Source organism: Pseudonaja textilis, chromosome 1 (genome assembly GCF_049901715.1).
Source record: "Pseudonaja textilis isolate UNSWEBS1 chromosome 1, rPseTex1.2, whole genome shotgun sequence".
Taxonomy (NCBI): Eukaryota; Metazoa; Chordata; class Lepidosauria; order Squamata; family Elapidae; genus Pseudonaja; species Pseudonaja textilis.
In genome coordinates this window covers 131439507-131455102 of record NC_141990.1, presented here as the reverse complement: position 1 = coordinate 131455102, position 15596 = coordinate 131439507, and the positions used below count along the sequence as shown (strand labels likewise).

The window sequence follows — 15596 nt, the reverse complement described above, 5'->3', positions numbered from 1 at the left end:
TTCAATTTTTTTAAAATCTTATATTTATGTTTTGATTTCTTTTCTTAAGCTACAGCAACAACAGAAAGCATTTTGCTATATTTTGCTTTGTTGCTTTCTGTAAAAGATTAGCACAGGTAGTCTTGGGGAAAAGTTTTACATTACCATTATTTAGCATATAAAACGCTATTATCTAGTAAAGAAAATATATATCCATAACGCACCCAATCACCATCACTGATCACTCTTACAAATGCATTGTTTTATGCACTGGTACTATGCATATATTTGCATGTTGCTTGTTAAATATTTCAGTAGGAAAGCTATTTAATATCCTTTTATATTGTGTGCAAAGGCTGCACCCTGCTGGTTTTTAATAAAATAAATGGAAGTATGAGGGATGCTTTTTTTTAAGCTGCTTGTTAAAAAAAATAGAATATTTAGTATAATTAAAGAAAAATTCAGTTGAGATCGTAGCTATTCAGATTACAAAATAAATTATAAATAACTAAATTTATTGAAGAATTAAATACATACAAAAAGGCCTTTGGTTGGAAATGTTAGCATATCAGTTCCCATTCAGAATATTTATATGACCCATCTCCTGTCAGATTGAAATAATAACTGAGAATTGTTAGCGGAACTGATTTGATTTTAACAGTATTGATTTATTTCTGCCTTAATTTTAATTGTGTTTTTATGCCTAAGATTTTCTAATTTGGGAATGATTGTTAATGATTGCAAACTTTCCTTATATAAGTACTGTAAGCAAGTTATAAATTTCATAAAGAAACTGCAAAAAACCAAAAAAACCTGCACTGATATTGCAGGGAAGATACCCAGTGTAGTAATCCTTTTTATTTTTTCCTTTTTAAAAAGAGTTTGGAACAATAGCTGACTGAAAACTGACAAATGCCTGAGCCAGAAGTAAATGCAGAACAGGCCGATGCAATGTTTGGCTGCATCAACAGAAATGTGACTTCTGCCCCTGCTTTGGTCAGATCTTGTTTTGAGTACTCCGTCCGTTTCTAGCCTTACACTTTAATTTGGAGAAACTGAAAACCGATTCAGCAACTGGATATGATCAGGGGACTAGAACTTAAGGGAAGTTGAAGGAGTCTTAAGGGGGGGAAAAAAAACAGGAAAGGAATATGATTTCTACACTCAAATGTGAAGAGATCAAGATCTCCTCTCTCTCATTCCAGATTGTAGAACTCAGAATAAAGGGTTTAAGTTACATGAAGAGAGATCCCCATGGAATGCTAGCAAAAGCTAAGAACAATTCAACAATGGAACCAGTGACCCACAAGACAGTGGACTCCCCTTGGTTGGATGTATAGATAGTCCTCAAGATATGACCTATGTACCTGCCTGGCTGCCAAGATCTACAGGACAGGTCCCTGAATATCGCCCCTGACAAAAATCTCACCTAACAGAGCAAGTCCTCCTTTCATAATTGGGACTGGCAACCTGGGCGTTAAGCAAAGAATTGAGTTGTTGTTTTGTTTTTACGAATGTAATCATTCAAAACTGAAATGCCACCAAACACTGTAGATCATACTGGCCAATGAATGTAGATCATTCCTTCCTCTTATTAGAGAGCAGCGGCGGCAAATAAGTTAATTATCCTCTTTCACTCCTTTTAATAATTGTCATTTTACATCTGACAGTAGAAATACGGTGGCTGCTGATCGCCAAATATGCTTGGTGCCTATGAAACAGTTCTTCTGTCCTCCGTTAAAAAGTTATTGCTCTGAATTGTGAGAGGAAATGCTACAGAAATGTGCGCATTAATTAAGACCCTTGTACCTTTATCTGAGGTAACAAAAGACAGGACTGGTGTTTATTTTATTTCCACTATGAATTTCTTCCCTGCATATCCAAGCAAGCAAATACACAGAATTTCATGCATGCAAGCTGATGTCACGCAGCTTATTTCCTCAGAAAACCAACTGGAAGGCTGAGGACTGTGCCCGAAGTGCTCATTTCAGTTGGAGAGAAGCAATATACTAGGCTGGCCAGGGAAACCTTCACTGTTGCTCCCTATGGTTGGGTAGATTAGAAGCAACAGCAAGGACCCAAACTTTATTGCTAAACCATGCTTGATATTTTTCCCAGAAGCAAGCAGACAAAGTGTAGCTTGTGATAGAAGGTCAAGCTACAATGGAATAAATTGATAGCTTTCTGGTTTGTGAGCTTGTTCTGGCAACAGAATGATTACTTCTCCCCATCTTAGAAAGCTATTGGTGGCCTTATGCCTGTTGAATCATATCATTTTGGGCAAGATAAGGTGCTGAGAAGCTAGAGAAGGTAGCAGAAAGTGAGAGTGGAATCACTATAGCTTTTGAGGCTTCTATAAACAGGGAACACTGTCCCTTACCAATGACATCACTATCCCTTAAAAGTATGAAGTGACATCACTGGCCGTCACCACTTGACCAGGGAAAATAATGGTAACTCTGGTTGCACATAGGAACGGCTCCACAGCAGACTAAGACAAAGGCAGGGGGAAAAACCCAAACAGACAGAAGAGAGATTCATTTAAAATATCTATTGAAATTACAAATAAAACTCTTTGATATGATTCCAAAGTACAAAACAACATTCAAAGGCATTCAACAGCTCTTTTATACATCACAGTGTTAGTGGCACAAAATGCAGTTACATTTCAAATACAGGAACAAAATGTATTTCTTTTACTGTAGTCAACATCATTTATCAATATGCAGGACTCTTCCATGCTTCTCTATACAAGTTTTTTTTTAAAAAAAAATAATGGTTCAATGAGCAGGGATGATTCAGTTGTATGGCACATACCTGGACCTAATGTTTTTGGACTCCAATAAGACAGGATTACATGTCTAACAAAGCAGGAACCAGCAGGGGACTTTAGACACAAAAGATGAGTTTCGTCATTTGCAGAAGTGCATTAGCAAGCATGATGGCTAAAATCCCTTAATGCCACTGTTTCCATTACACTGTGTTTTCCTAGGACAAAACCCTTTGTAAAACCAGTTTGCAGGGTGTTTTGCATATGCACAAATTTACAATGGCTCTCAAATTTGCTCATGCTTCACATTTGGAGGACCCTGGCATTCCTGCAAAATGATTGAAAGATGAGCTACTGCAAATACCTTTTGTTTTCTTTACATCAGGGCTGAAAAGTTAGTTGCAATTGCCTTTATGAGCTTGTGCTACATCGTTTGGCCTCACTGCAGGAAGAAATGGATGCCTACCACTCCTTGGTTTGCTTAGGTTGCCTAAAATAATTCTTTTAAAATTTATACTGAATGTCAAGAACGTGGATGAGGTGCAGAAGTTCTAGTCAGGATTACAATAAGAATATTCCATCTCTCAGATGCCCACTATTAGTTTGAAAGGATTGCTGTATCTTGGATGCCAATTATGGCTAGGTTTTTCCACTGATGTCAGAGATAAATGTTGCTCCTTACTCTGCTCATCTTCTAAAAGTTGATAAATGGGAAAACTAGGAGAAGTGATTTCATTTTTGTTAAAAGAGAGAGAAAGAAAAAAAAATTAAAGCAATGCAGCCAACGGATTAATTTTCTGTTATGGGAGAACAGCTGTGATCAGATTTGCATTAGATAACAAGTACAAACCCTCAGCCCAATGGTTATGTCCTTATTATGCCACAAAATAGTTTCTCTTTCAATTGGCTTACATATGCATGGAAGATTTTCTCATTTTCGGGTTTCATTTTGTTACAGAACATTTGGAGCTAATACTTTCTCCTAATTTAATATCTACATTTTACAATTTTCACTCCAAACAAAATAACCAATGGTGAGTTATCAACTGCAGCCATATGCCCATTTTATGGTCCTTCAGAATATGAAAAGATTAGTCAAAAATATAAGATGGAAAAGGAGATATTTAAAAACAATGTTTGCTGTCACAATACCTTACGTCACAAAATAGAAGTAGTTTTTTTTTTTTTAATAAATGAATTAAATACACTTTTTGAACAGCTTTTAGAGTATGTATTATCACTGCAGACTTTAAATAATTGAAGCAAAATGGAAGGGAGAAAACAGAACCTTTCTGAATTTAGATGGGACTGTAACATCTGTACTATGCTTCTACATCCAGGCACAGCTTAATGAACTGAGCTGAAAGGACATAAGGTGTCCCCTCTCTCTGGTTGATCATCAGTACCTGCTGGACATTGGAAAAGATGGGGGGGACATCTACACTTCCCCCATATACCTCTCCCAACTCATGCCTTGAACTCTCAGGCTCTAAGGAAGATGGACCTCAGGGTGAACAAAATAGACAAGGGGTGTTTCCTATCATGGAATGACCTGATTCCTTAAAGAGGAAAACCAGTTCTGCTTTTCTTGTGGTTTGTAAAGCAGAGCCCATGTGGGAAATGACAGTGATTGTTATGTCTTCAGGTTAGCACCTGCTGCCAAAAGAGAAATCATGAGCCTTCCTGAAATTTAGAACATTTAGAACATGCTCGGCTTCTACGAAATATTTTTTTCCTAGATATGCAAAAGGATACCAGATTAGAGGCAGCTCTATTTACATGTAGCAAATAGGTAATAAACAACAGGTAGAAACAAATCTAGGTAGGAAACAAAAGGCACAGTTGGACGAGGCTGGCAATCAGGGCATGGTACATATCCCTGCTTTCCTCAACTTGGCATCTCCCAAAGTGGCATATCCTATTGGCCAGCCTGTCCCCAATCATCCCGGCCCCTTTTCTTTCTTCTCTCCCCTGCTATTTTTCAACTGCCAGGGTGCCAACTCCCAGCATGGTGTATTCCTGTTCTAACATATTTTGCCGGTGAAATCTGAAGTCCTCCAAACTGAGATCTGTTAATGAGATCTGGATTTAGTATCACCTTGATGTTTAAAAGAGTCTTGATTATATAACAGTTCTGGGTGATATAACTCAACCATAAAACATTGAAATCCTCCCTCCCAACCCTCAAAACAAATTTAAATTAAAAAAAAAATAATCAAAATGCAGACACATCCACCTATTTTGCTTATATAGATTTACAAATATTAGCAGGCAGAAATGGCACCTTCTTGTCTTGAAAATCTAAGGCCTGGGGCACCTCTCTGGATGCCATTACTTTGTGTGAGGAAGATGGGCAGTGGTGAGGAGACAAGAATGCTTAGACATTTTCCAATTGCAAATATTAAGAAATTGATTTTAATAAACGGATATTGGAAGTCACATCTAAAATGAACATATTATAATTGGTAATGGGTTTGCAAAAAACCGCCTCTCTCAGTTTAATGCGAGTAGATATATGAAGATTTTCATCTGGGTGGTGTCACTCAGTTCCAGAGAATGTTGTCCCCCAGAGAAGAAGGAATGACTCAGATCATTGTTGCACACACTTCCAATGTTCAGCTTGTCTTTGGCCAGTCCTTAAACTGTTACCCAAAATCTGACTGGTGGACAGGGAACTCTGGTATGAGTAGTTCCAGGAATTCTGGTGCCTCACTTCTCACTCCAAGTGGAATAAGGCAAGATGCTAACAAGATTAAGTGCAAAAGGGGAGAGGGGGAATAGGAAACGGACAGCGATGATGAGTAGGTCCCTTCTTCATTCTCTCTATGTAGGCAGAGGGTCATCGTCTCCTTTACTACACTTGCATTTGCAGCAGAGGACGAACGGAGTAGCGAGCAGAAGAAAGGGCGATGCCACTAGTAACAGCAGGCCAAATCCTGCAAAAATCCCCACGACCTGCATTAGGAAAAGAAAAAAAGAAAGAAAAGAAACACGGGTGAAAAATGTTCTTCCGTTCTGCTTAACAGGATGAGAATTGCTAGGGCCCTATTAACTGTTCGGCCCGCAGTGTTTTCATCTTCTGGTTGAGGAACACATAAGAACAAGAGTTAAATGGAAAAGCTGGCTTCCAACTGGTGGCTTCCTCTGTCACTGAAGGCAGAGACGGAGGAAGGCTAACCGTATGTAGGAAAGGAAGCTTTTGGGCAAGGGGAAACAATTCTATGTAAGATTCAGACACACCGTCAGTAGAAGACCAAGTGCAAGAAGGAAGACTGGAAAATGTTTTGAGATTCCTCTACACAAGAAAAAACATTGAAGAATGTAACCTACCGAATCTCTCTCCCCTTCCCTTTCATTATTCCCTTTTCAAACAGAAGTTGTTTTTACTCGTTATGCGCATTCCCAGGGCTCTCCCAAATCCCTGGAGCTCTTGTGGACGAATGAAAAGGCATTTGGGAATCCACACTGACAATCCAACTGGCCCTTTAGGCCTAAGAGCTTTGGAGAGTTCTGCCCTTCCAGATGACCCTCAATGGCTTCTCCATCAATGCAAAAGAACAGCATCAAACAGCACTTACTAATTCTGCAGCCAATAGATGCTCCTTCTACTGAAGGAGAAGTCTATAGCGATTCTAGCACTAAGGCTAGGGATGGGTAGGGTCCCTCAGAATGGAGACATGTTTGGGGTCACCATCGGATCTAACAAGGCACAAAGTGCAAGGGCTGAGATCCCAGAAGGGGTAGAGAATGGAACTCTGTTCGGAACTAGCCTGGTTTAACCAATTCTGCATCCTACGGAATTAGGGGCTTGGCATTAAAATGAAGCCTAGTTATCCCATCTTTCAATATACTGAAAATGTTTAAAAGGTTTCTTGGCCTCGATTGCAAGTGTGAAACAGAGGTAATAGCTCCTACTGAAACTGATACATAAAAACATTCTTCTATCTCAGGCTGGTGGAAGAGACCCCTTGCAAATACAACGCAAATGCTTACCTCTATTTATTTTAACATGGATATCCCACCTTTCTTCTAGTAACTTAAAGCTCTATAGATGGGATGACTGTTCATTTTGATCGGGATGGCGTAACGACTCCTGCCTTGGGCAAGGGGTTGGACTAGAAGACCTCCAAGGTCCCTTCCAGCCCTATGACTCTATGATCTTAGAACAGCTGTTCTAGGAGCTAACTCTATGACTAAGTAAGGCCTTAAAGCTGGGTCTCATCAATCCATCATCACTGGACCCAGCCTTGGTAGCTTGTGTCAATTCTCAAATTTGTTGAATTTCAGTTCCCAAATTCTTAGCTTAAAGTGTTCCACTGGCCATGCTAGATGAGAAGTCTGGGAGTTGTATTCTGGCATATTGTAAAGTATCACATTGCAGAAAATTGTCTTTCTTATTCAGTCTTGACTTTTTGCAGAGAAACCTTGACACCTAACAAATGTGGGCAACAACAGAAATTTACATTCTGTGGTAAGGACTAAAGCACTGCAGGGCAAATTTGCCATTAGGCAGAGTAAAGGCAGTAGAAATAGAAAGGAGTGGCAGGGATTGGTGTGAAGATCATCCCTTAGCTCTGGAGTATTTTATCTTAAGTTGATTCTATGAGGTTGAACAAAAGCATCAACAGGAGATTTTGAATTTGGAAGGATTTTATAAAATATGAATCTCATACTTAATGCAGGACTCAAACCTTCTGCTGACCTCACCAAGAGCTTCTTAAGCAAAAGAATGGAAAGTAAAATTATCCTGATTTTACAAGAGACAACCTAAAGGTTAGCACAGCAGAGGTAGTGCTCAAACAGATTTCCCCATAGCTGTTGAAAGACTATAGACATATTTATTTTAAAGTCTATTCTCAGATTTTTTTTTCTTTCTTAAGGAAAAATTAAATCTATGTTAACTACTTAATAATATTTAGAGTTTATTATTTTTCATCAGGGAGTGAAAGTCCTTTTTTTGTCACCAGGTGGCAGGGTTGAACAACATTCACTCTGGGAGATTTAAAACGCGTTATGTAACTACATACGTGGAAGTCCTATGTGGTTGCAAAAATCCACATTATTTAAATTTTTTAAAAATTCATTTTACAGAGGGGTGAATTTATGACTGTTTCACTTCATGAAAAATATTGTGGTTTCCTCCTTCACAGCTGGCTATGTTACATTATCCATAATAACTCTAACGGCCCTCCCTCTCCCTTAGGTTGTTGCAATGCTTCCAGGAGTATTTTAATTCCTTTCCAAAAAAAGGAACCGGAGCACAATCCTAACCACTTCTCCTCTCTGATCCTAACTGTGAAGGAAGATGGTAAGGAATGTTGAAATATTCCCTGGAAGCTCCCAGCTAACTCTCCTTGGCAGAGGAGCAGCAGAATTCAGGCAGGTGGAACGGAATCACCACGGCCATCTCTTAGAAAGTTCCCAAATGGATTATCCTTGAAAGAAGCCAACTTTGAATCCCAGGGAGTTAGAAGTGCTCCTCTAGAAAGTCCTCATAAGGAGAAAGGACAAAGACCTTCCAGGGGAAGAAGAAGCCCAAGGAAAACATTCCTCAACTCTTTCTGTCCTGGAGGAGATGGTCTCTTCCCATCCTCTCTACTTTATGTTAAGATTGTCCACTGTGATTCTTTGGGCTTTCGAGTCAGTGTTGTTTCCTAGTTGACTGCCTGGATTAAACTCTAGAAGTTTTCCTGAAAGGCTTTTTTAGAAGTGGTTTTCCATTGCCTCCCTCCTAGGGCTGAGAGGGAGTGACTGGCCCAAGGTTATCCATCTGGCTGTGTGCCTAAGGTAGGGCTGGAATCCACAGTCTCCCAGTTTCTAGCCTGGTGCCTTCACCACTACACAAATGGCTCTTGTGATTCTTTGCACCTTGCATCAAAGTTTATCAACAACAAAACAGACTGTAGAAAAGTAGCTAGCTAACAACTTTTTTTTAAAAAAAAAAATCCTATTTCCTATTTTATTTGATTCATTTCTTGTATGAGCAATTACTCCATAACTATGGAATTGTTTCATAATTTTCTGAGCCATAATTCTTTGAATTCATTTAAACTCTGCATAGTGAAGATAGAGAAACACCTACCTGTGTTCTGTGCCAAATAACCGATGCCCTAGAATGACCTAACTTGTTTCGGCAAGGTCCTTTATCATAATGTATAAGGAGAAAGTCATCCTAGAAAAGAATAGAAAAAAAACTTTTTGGAGGCGCTGGATGCTGAATCTTGGCAAACATTCATATTGCTTCTCCTAAACAAGGCTGGCAATATTCTCGTCTGCTCTCATTAGTGGGAAGGTAACAGCATTCCATGCGCCTTCGGCGTTTAATCATGCTGGCCACATGACCACGGAGATATCTTCGGATGGCTCTTTGGCTCTGTAACGGAGATGAGCAGTGCCCCCTATAGCTGGAAACGACTAGCACGTATGTGCGAGGGGAACCTTTACATTTATAGTATGTGCAAATCCCAACTAATGCTGTCTTTCTGAAATGGTATCACATACCATAAATTCCTTGTGTGTCCAATCACACTTGGCCAATAAAGAATTGAATTGAATTGAATTGAATTGAATTGAATTCTATTCTATTCTATTCTATTCTATTCTATTCTATTCTATTCTATTCTATTCTATTCTATTCCATTCCATTCTATTCTACTTTCCTCTATTCCAATGAATATGTATGCAACAAATCATTATTTCTACATATTTAACATAAAAATAAAGAATTTAACATTTAAATTGTTAACTTATCAATGTGGGTCTATTCATTTGTACAATTTTGGAATGTCCTATAAGATGGCATTTAAAAGGTCTATTTTGGGGGACCCAGGATTGCAGTAGCTTTAATGAACAATAATATTCTCATCTTAAAAAGAAAACTTACATCAAGTGATTCCAGACAATACCAGCAGAAGGCGTGCTTACAATTTTTACACATCATTTGAGCGCAGCCTTCATCCCTTTCAATATAAACTTTGCATTTTGGGCAGCGCTTGATTGGCGCATCATCTTCTTCCATTTTATAAACAGAGCTGGAAGAAACAGATTGATTACATTAGGGGACAAATACTTTTTCAGTACGTGTCACTTTCAAATTGAAATTATTTCTGTGTGGCCCAATGATGAAGACCCCAGCCTACCACTCAGAAGGTTGAGAGTTCAATCCTAGTTACTGACAGATGTTTCTCTCTCCTAGGGCGCTAAGAACAAATATTTGTTCTGAACTCCATGTGGGCATCAGGAAGGGCATCCAGTCAGTAAACACTCAGCTCTATCAAGTCACCCCAACTCTACCCCGAATAGGAACTACGGGGACATAAAAAGGGAATATATGATGTGACCATATTCAAGAGAGATTCTAAGACCATCTTTTGCTAAAAAAAAAAAAAAACATCTACAGGTATTCTCTATTTTTTGTTGGAATGACAAAAGCAGTAACACAGGGCAAGCTTTTCATTTTTGGAGCATGTGTATAATGCTACATTGCCTATAAAAGAAGGGAGGATTTGCATTGCAACATCATGATGTTGCTTGTCGCTTGCATCACTCTGAGCTCTATGTCCTCTGCTGTGGTTGTTACTGATACAAAGGTTTTTAAAAATCCCGTCAACTAACAACATGCCGCCTGAGACAATAGCGACAAAACCAGCTTTGTGAAAGCTGAGTGAAAAAGCTGCTAGTAATATGTTAGGAATAGAGGCGCCTTGCTCCGTAGCTCTGTACCTTGTTTCCCCTGGAAGGAAGCTGACTGGCATATTCTCCTGACATCCTTGTCCTGGATGCCAGTTAGATTTGCATGCTGAGCAGAACTCTATGTCGCAGACTTTGCATTGCACCAACTGGGGGCTCTGAGGTCCTGATTCCTGAAGCTGGCAAACTGCTTGGCAGGAAGAGGATGGGCACCAAGTCCGACAAGGATCCAAAAGGATTTCTGTTAAGGAATAAGGTGCAGTTGAGAAAAGCTATAGATTAACAGCAGAATTAATAAATTTAATCCCTACGGAAGGCTGGGATAATAGATTAGGTATCCATAATCTGGCATAAATTGCAGTTGTTTATACTCCAGTGACAAAGGTGAAGACTTGGAATTGATCTTGAGTTATGGAACACAATGAGGAATGTCCAGTGACTGATAACGCTGCATTCTAAAGCTTTCACTAATATAGAATATGCAGGGAACAATGCAAACATTTTATTTTCAAATAAAATGGGAAAGCAAAGAAAACATGAGCTATTCCTGCCTCTGTTCCCTCCCCACAGTGTTTTGCAACACCCCAGTAATTTCTTGGAAGAAGAATCCAAACTTAACAGAATTCGGCTTCCCATTAATAAAATAATGTTACATATACTAAAAACCCTTCCCACACCATCCTCACAAAGAAAAAAACTAAGTGCTTAATCACCTTATCCCCAGGAGTCCTTGGTGAGAAACAGAATAATTGAAAAACTCTGTGCAACGCCTCTCTCCTCGTAGCCATGAAAACATGGCTTGAACCTAGTTTATAATCTCGACTTTTATAATACAATATCAAAGACAGTATAATGATCCCTTATATAGGTCTTCTTTGCCATGTCTGTGGGGTGACTTTGTTTTAACATTTTTTTAATCTCCCCCAAATTAGAGGCAATCGAATTTTACATGAAATACAAGTGAGTTTGGTATAGTGGTTAAGGCATAGGAACAAAACTCAGGACATTGTGAGTTGTAGTCTGCCTTAGCTACTGTATGAAAGATGCCTGGGTGACTGTGGACCAGTCATGCTCTCTCAGGCAGGATATAAGTCTAATTAAAAATAAAATAAAATAAAAATCACCTCAAAGCACTCCGCCTTATTTACATAACAATAAATGGAGATCTTCCAGAAAACACTGAACAAAGCAGAATAAAATAAATAGATTTTTTTTAAAAAAAAAATGGAACCAAATTATTTTCATAGTTTGGGGCAAACTATGGATTCTAGACTGTAGCCGCATACAATACCTCTTTCAAATTGTAGTTTTTTGTATCTCTGCATAATTTCTGATGCAACCATACACTCAATCTGTTGAGGAGAGAGGAAGAGAAAAATAGCGCTTAATATAGCTATGCTGTAAAAAGGTTATCGGATAAAAAGGAACATAATAAAAATCATTAATTTTAATTAGAAGTGAGTGTGACTATAATGTAAGATAAAGATGAAGACGGAACGTACTTCATTTTCTTGTAAATGCCCTCGTTTTGGGCAAGCAGCATCAGGACAGCTAATTGCTGTTTCAAGGCCTTCCTTGATCAAAAGCTCCACATACTGTTTCAGGCACTGTGAAAAGTCAAGGGAAATAATTATAAATGCCACACAGGGACTGGGATATATACAGATCACTGAATACTTTTTCCAGATAATGAAATCAACATAAGCCTTAGGAGTTAATTCACAGGAGTAGCCTAATTACATTTGAGCCCTTTTCATGCCATTATCTGCAAAATGCTTTCCAATAACTCGTTGTTAACAAAGGTACAAGGTTTACTGAGTGAATGCTCCACTCAGCAGGTAAAGCCTAAGGAACTTGAATGCTTCCAGTTTGGATATCATCATGGCCAACCCATAATTTGAAGTCAGAAATACTCATTATTTCCATGTCATAAATGAGTTCCTTCTCAGTTTCTTGTTTTAGATTAGTTTTCTGCAGTTTTTAGAGTGAGACAAATAGTTTTTAATCTCTAAATTTGTTTTTGATAGAAGCTTAAAAGATGACACCCACTGCTTTAGCATGAATTTGATAATGAAAAATACGAATATTGAATGTGATTAATATTAGCCCTTATTAGATAAATAAACCACCACAAGAGGTTTTTTGTTTGTTTACTAAGCAATGTGTTTTTCTTCCCTTTCTTCCTGCTCCAAACTGTTAGAAACTTTTCTAAGATGTGCTTAATAACCACTGAGTTGCTGCCATAGCTTTAACTATCTCTTGTACAGTCCTTGGTTAACAGTGGTAATTGGGACTGGAATTTCCGTCACTAAGAGATATGTTCCCAAAGCATGATTCCCATGGTTGCATCGCTTAGCATCAGCAACCCCAACATTTCCATTGCCATCATTAAGCAAGGCCCAAGCAGCTTGAAGGGCGAGTGGGGGGCTTTTGCTGGGCAGGAAAGGGTGAGTGGGTGGGTCAGGAGGCACAGCGCAAGTGTGCTGGAGGTGGCTGTTGCCAGAAGGGGGGTGAGAAAGGTACCAGAGTGACTCATGACCTTCTTTGCCAGTTTCCCCGCTGATGTTACTTGTGGGAAACCAACAGGAAAAGTTGCAGATGGCAACCATACGACAATAGGGTGCTGCAACCATCGTGAGTGTGAGCCAATAATCAAGCATCCAGATTGCGATCACATGACAGGGGGTTTGCTAGAACAAGCATCAGCACATGATCTAATCAGCAGAAATTCACCCAAATTATAGGGCTGGTATTGATATTGTTCTTTGATATCAGTTTTTTTGAATGGGAATTTAGGATAATTGCATACTGATGGTTATACAAGAAATGAAAGCTCTAGGCATAGTAATCTGTGTTTACTAAGATTCAGTTCTCGGAAAGCAAGCTAAATCCTATCCTCAAACAAGCAAATTCATATATAGCAAAATCTAACCACAAAAGTGCTAGGATGTGCAATTCCTGGACTGACTCCTTTGCCATCCTAAGATTCGCACATCAGTTTAGTGGAAGAACATTGCCTTGGGTAAACATCAAAACATTTTTTTCCAAGAATATTTTTTTACATAGTTTGGTCCACCTTTCTTTCAAGGAGCTTAGGAAAATGTGAGATGTTATTCTCACAACAAAGTTATGATTTCGGATTTAACACTGTAAGTGAGTGGCCCAAAGTCACTCAGTGATTTTCATGTCTGAATCCTAGTCCAGCTATGATACCCACTGTTTTGCCAACTTTTTTGAAGTTTGACGTATTTTTCTTATCAAGCAGACATTTTTCAAGAACTTTTTCTTTCCTTCCTTCCTTCTTTCCCTTTTCTGCTTCCTTTCCCCTTCCTTCTCCAAACCCCAATTTTCCTTCCTTCCTTCCTTCCTTCCTTCCTTCCTTCCTTCCTTCCTTCCTTCCTTCCTTCCTTCCTTCCTTCCTTCCTTCCTTCCTTCCTTCCTTCCCCAAACCACAATTGGAACAATTTGTTCTGATCCACATTGAAGCAGCTTTCCTTCTTGTCTTTGCTTGAAGAAGAAGAGTTGCATGCAAATACGATAATGCCACCTACTAGCAGAATTAGTCCAACAGCAAAATTTGGCCTACTGTGTTATCATCTAGTTATTAGCTGTTCCGTACTTCAAAGAAAACCATAAAGGTCGCCAGAGACAGCATGGTCTTACAGGTCCAAGTTCCTTGTAGGCAGTATAATATCAAACATACTGTTCCTGCAGCTCATAAATGACTTGTTTCCTTACTTTCCTTCTGAATAAAAAAAAGATGGGCAAAAACTAGGAGAAAGAAGCAGTTGTCATCCTCTGATTGTGTGCTAGGAAAGAGAACATGGCTGCAGAATCACATATTGACTGAGGACGATAATGACTAATTTAAGGAGAGCCATACTATATTATGGCATCTTATCTTGACAGATGGGAGTTTGCTCCAGATGCATTTCACAAGCAGAATTTTGAAGAAATTGCTTGTTACATTTATGAATTCAACCAAAATGTGAAATATGCTTCCATTCTGTGAAATACATGACTGAATGGATCATCTTTTTTTTAAAGAGCTGCATTTAGTAAATATTTAATTTGCAAACTTTCAATGGATTCCCATTTCCACATTTGTGCCAATGAAACCGCCATACGTGTGCCATACATTTGCTATTCTCCTAATAGGAAAACAACTTGTACATCCCCTGGATTTCTGTAATGTCTTCTTCTGACTGGGAATGACTGTTTTGTGCACAGAATGTGCAATTCGTTGTTTAGGAGCCAGATGGGAACTAATGATAATTAATTCCCAGAGTATGACACCTATGTAATTATTACACCTATATGGTAAAAGTTTTCTGTTTATATTGTAACATCCTATGAGATATTCATTTATAAAAGTTAAGAATGTTGAAATACTTCTGATTAAACAATGTATTGCCTGATGAGGATATTTCTTTGTGATTAAATATTATAGTACACATGAGTTCTCATAAAAATATTATTTGATTATTCAAGATCAGTAATAAAATAGTAATCTTAAAACATTACACACACATAAACATTAATATGGTCTATTGTTATAGAAATTAAATCTCTGTGATGCTTTTGGTGACGCTGAAACATCAGGCGCCGCAATATGTGCTTCAAAAATTGCCAATTTGAAGGCTCATATGCAAATTGTATGTATAACAGGGTGAGAATCAAGAACAAAACCAGTAGCTGCTATCTTAGTCAAGAGGTCAAAGAATGGATTAGGAGTACATGTTTTCTATCACTTGTTAGCATGAATTTACAAGTCACAAATCCAAAGAAGGGAGAAACCAAGTTGAAACTGATAAAGTTAAAAGAACTCAGTCCACCTTCTCTTTATTTTCTCTATATCATAGTAGTACAGCTCAGCACAGTCAGAAAACTCCAAAATTCTGTCTAACCCCATAGCAGACAGGCATTGTTTCATTCATGCAAGCTCAGTATTATGCAAATCATGGTACTGGCTGGCCAGAAGAAATTTCTTGCAAGCATCACCATGTGATCTAATGCAGTGGTGTAATCTGTAGGGGATGGATGGCAGAAGAGTTTTTCTCTTCTTACAAGAGCTCTACTGGATCTCAAACTGGATCAGTTGATCAGCTTTATTGTCTGTTTAACTGAATATCATTTTCTGGGTGGAAATGCACACTTG

General features: G+C 38.5%; 1 protein-coding gene across 3 annotated transcripts in view; it reads right to left on the bottom strand.

The window, feature by feature from the left end:
- Positions 1–2749: 2749 nt before the first annotated feature.
- RNF144A (ring finger protein 144A) overlaps positions 2750–15596 on the bottom strand; it is a 63180-nt gene continuing 50333 nt past the window's right edge. For all 3 annotated transcript variants that reach the window (XM_087916878.1, XM_087916872.1, XM_087916881.1), the window contains exons 3-8: positions 11941–12045; positions 11730–11790; positions 10472–10679; positions 9633–9780; positions 8832–8921; positions 2750–5704 (exon numbers count right to left, since the gene is read on the bottom strand). In XM_087916878.1, coding sequence (XP_087773004.1) covers positions 5573–5704; positions 8832–8921; positions 9633–9780; positions 10472–10679; positions 11730–11790; positions 11941–12045 — 744 coding nt within the window. In that variant the 3' untranslated portion in view covers positions 2750–5572. The remainder of the gene's footprint in view (positions 5705–8831; positions 8922–9632; positions 9781–10471; positions 10680–11729; positions 11791–11940; positions 12046–15596) is intronic.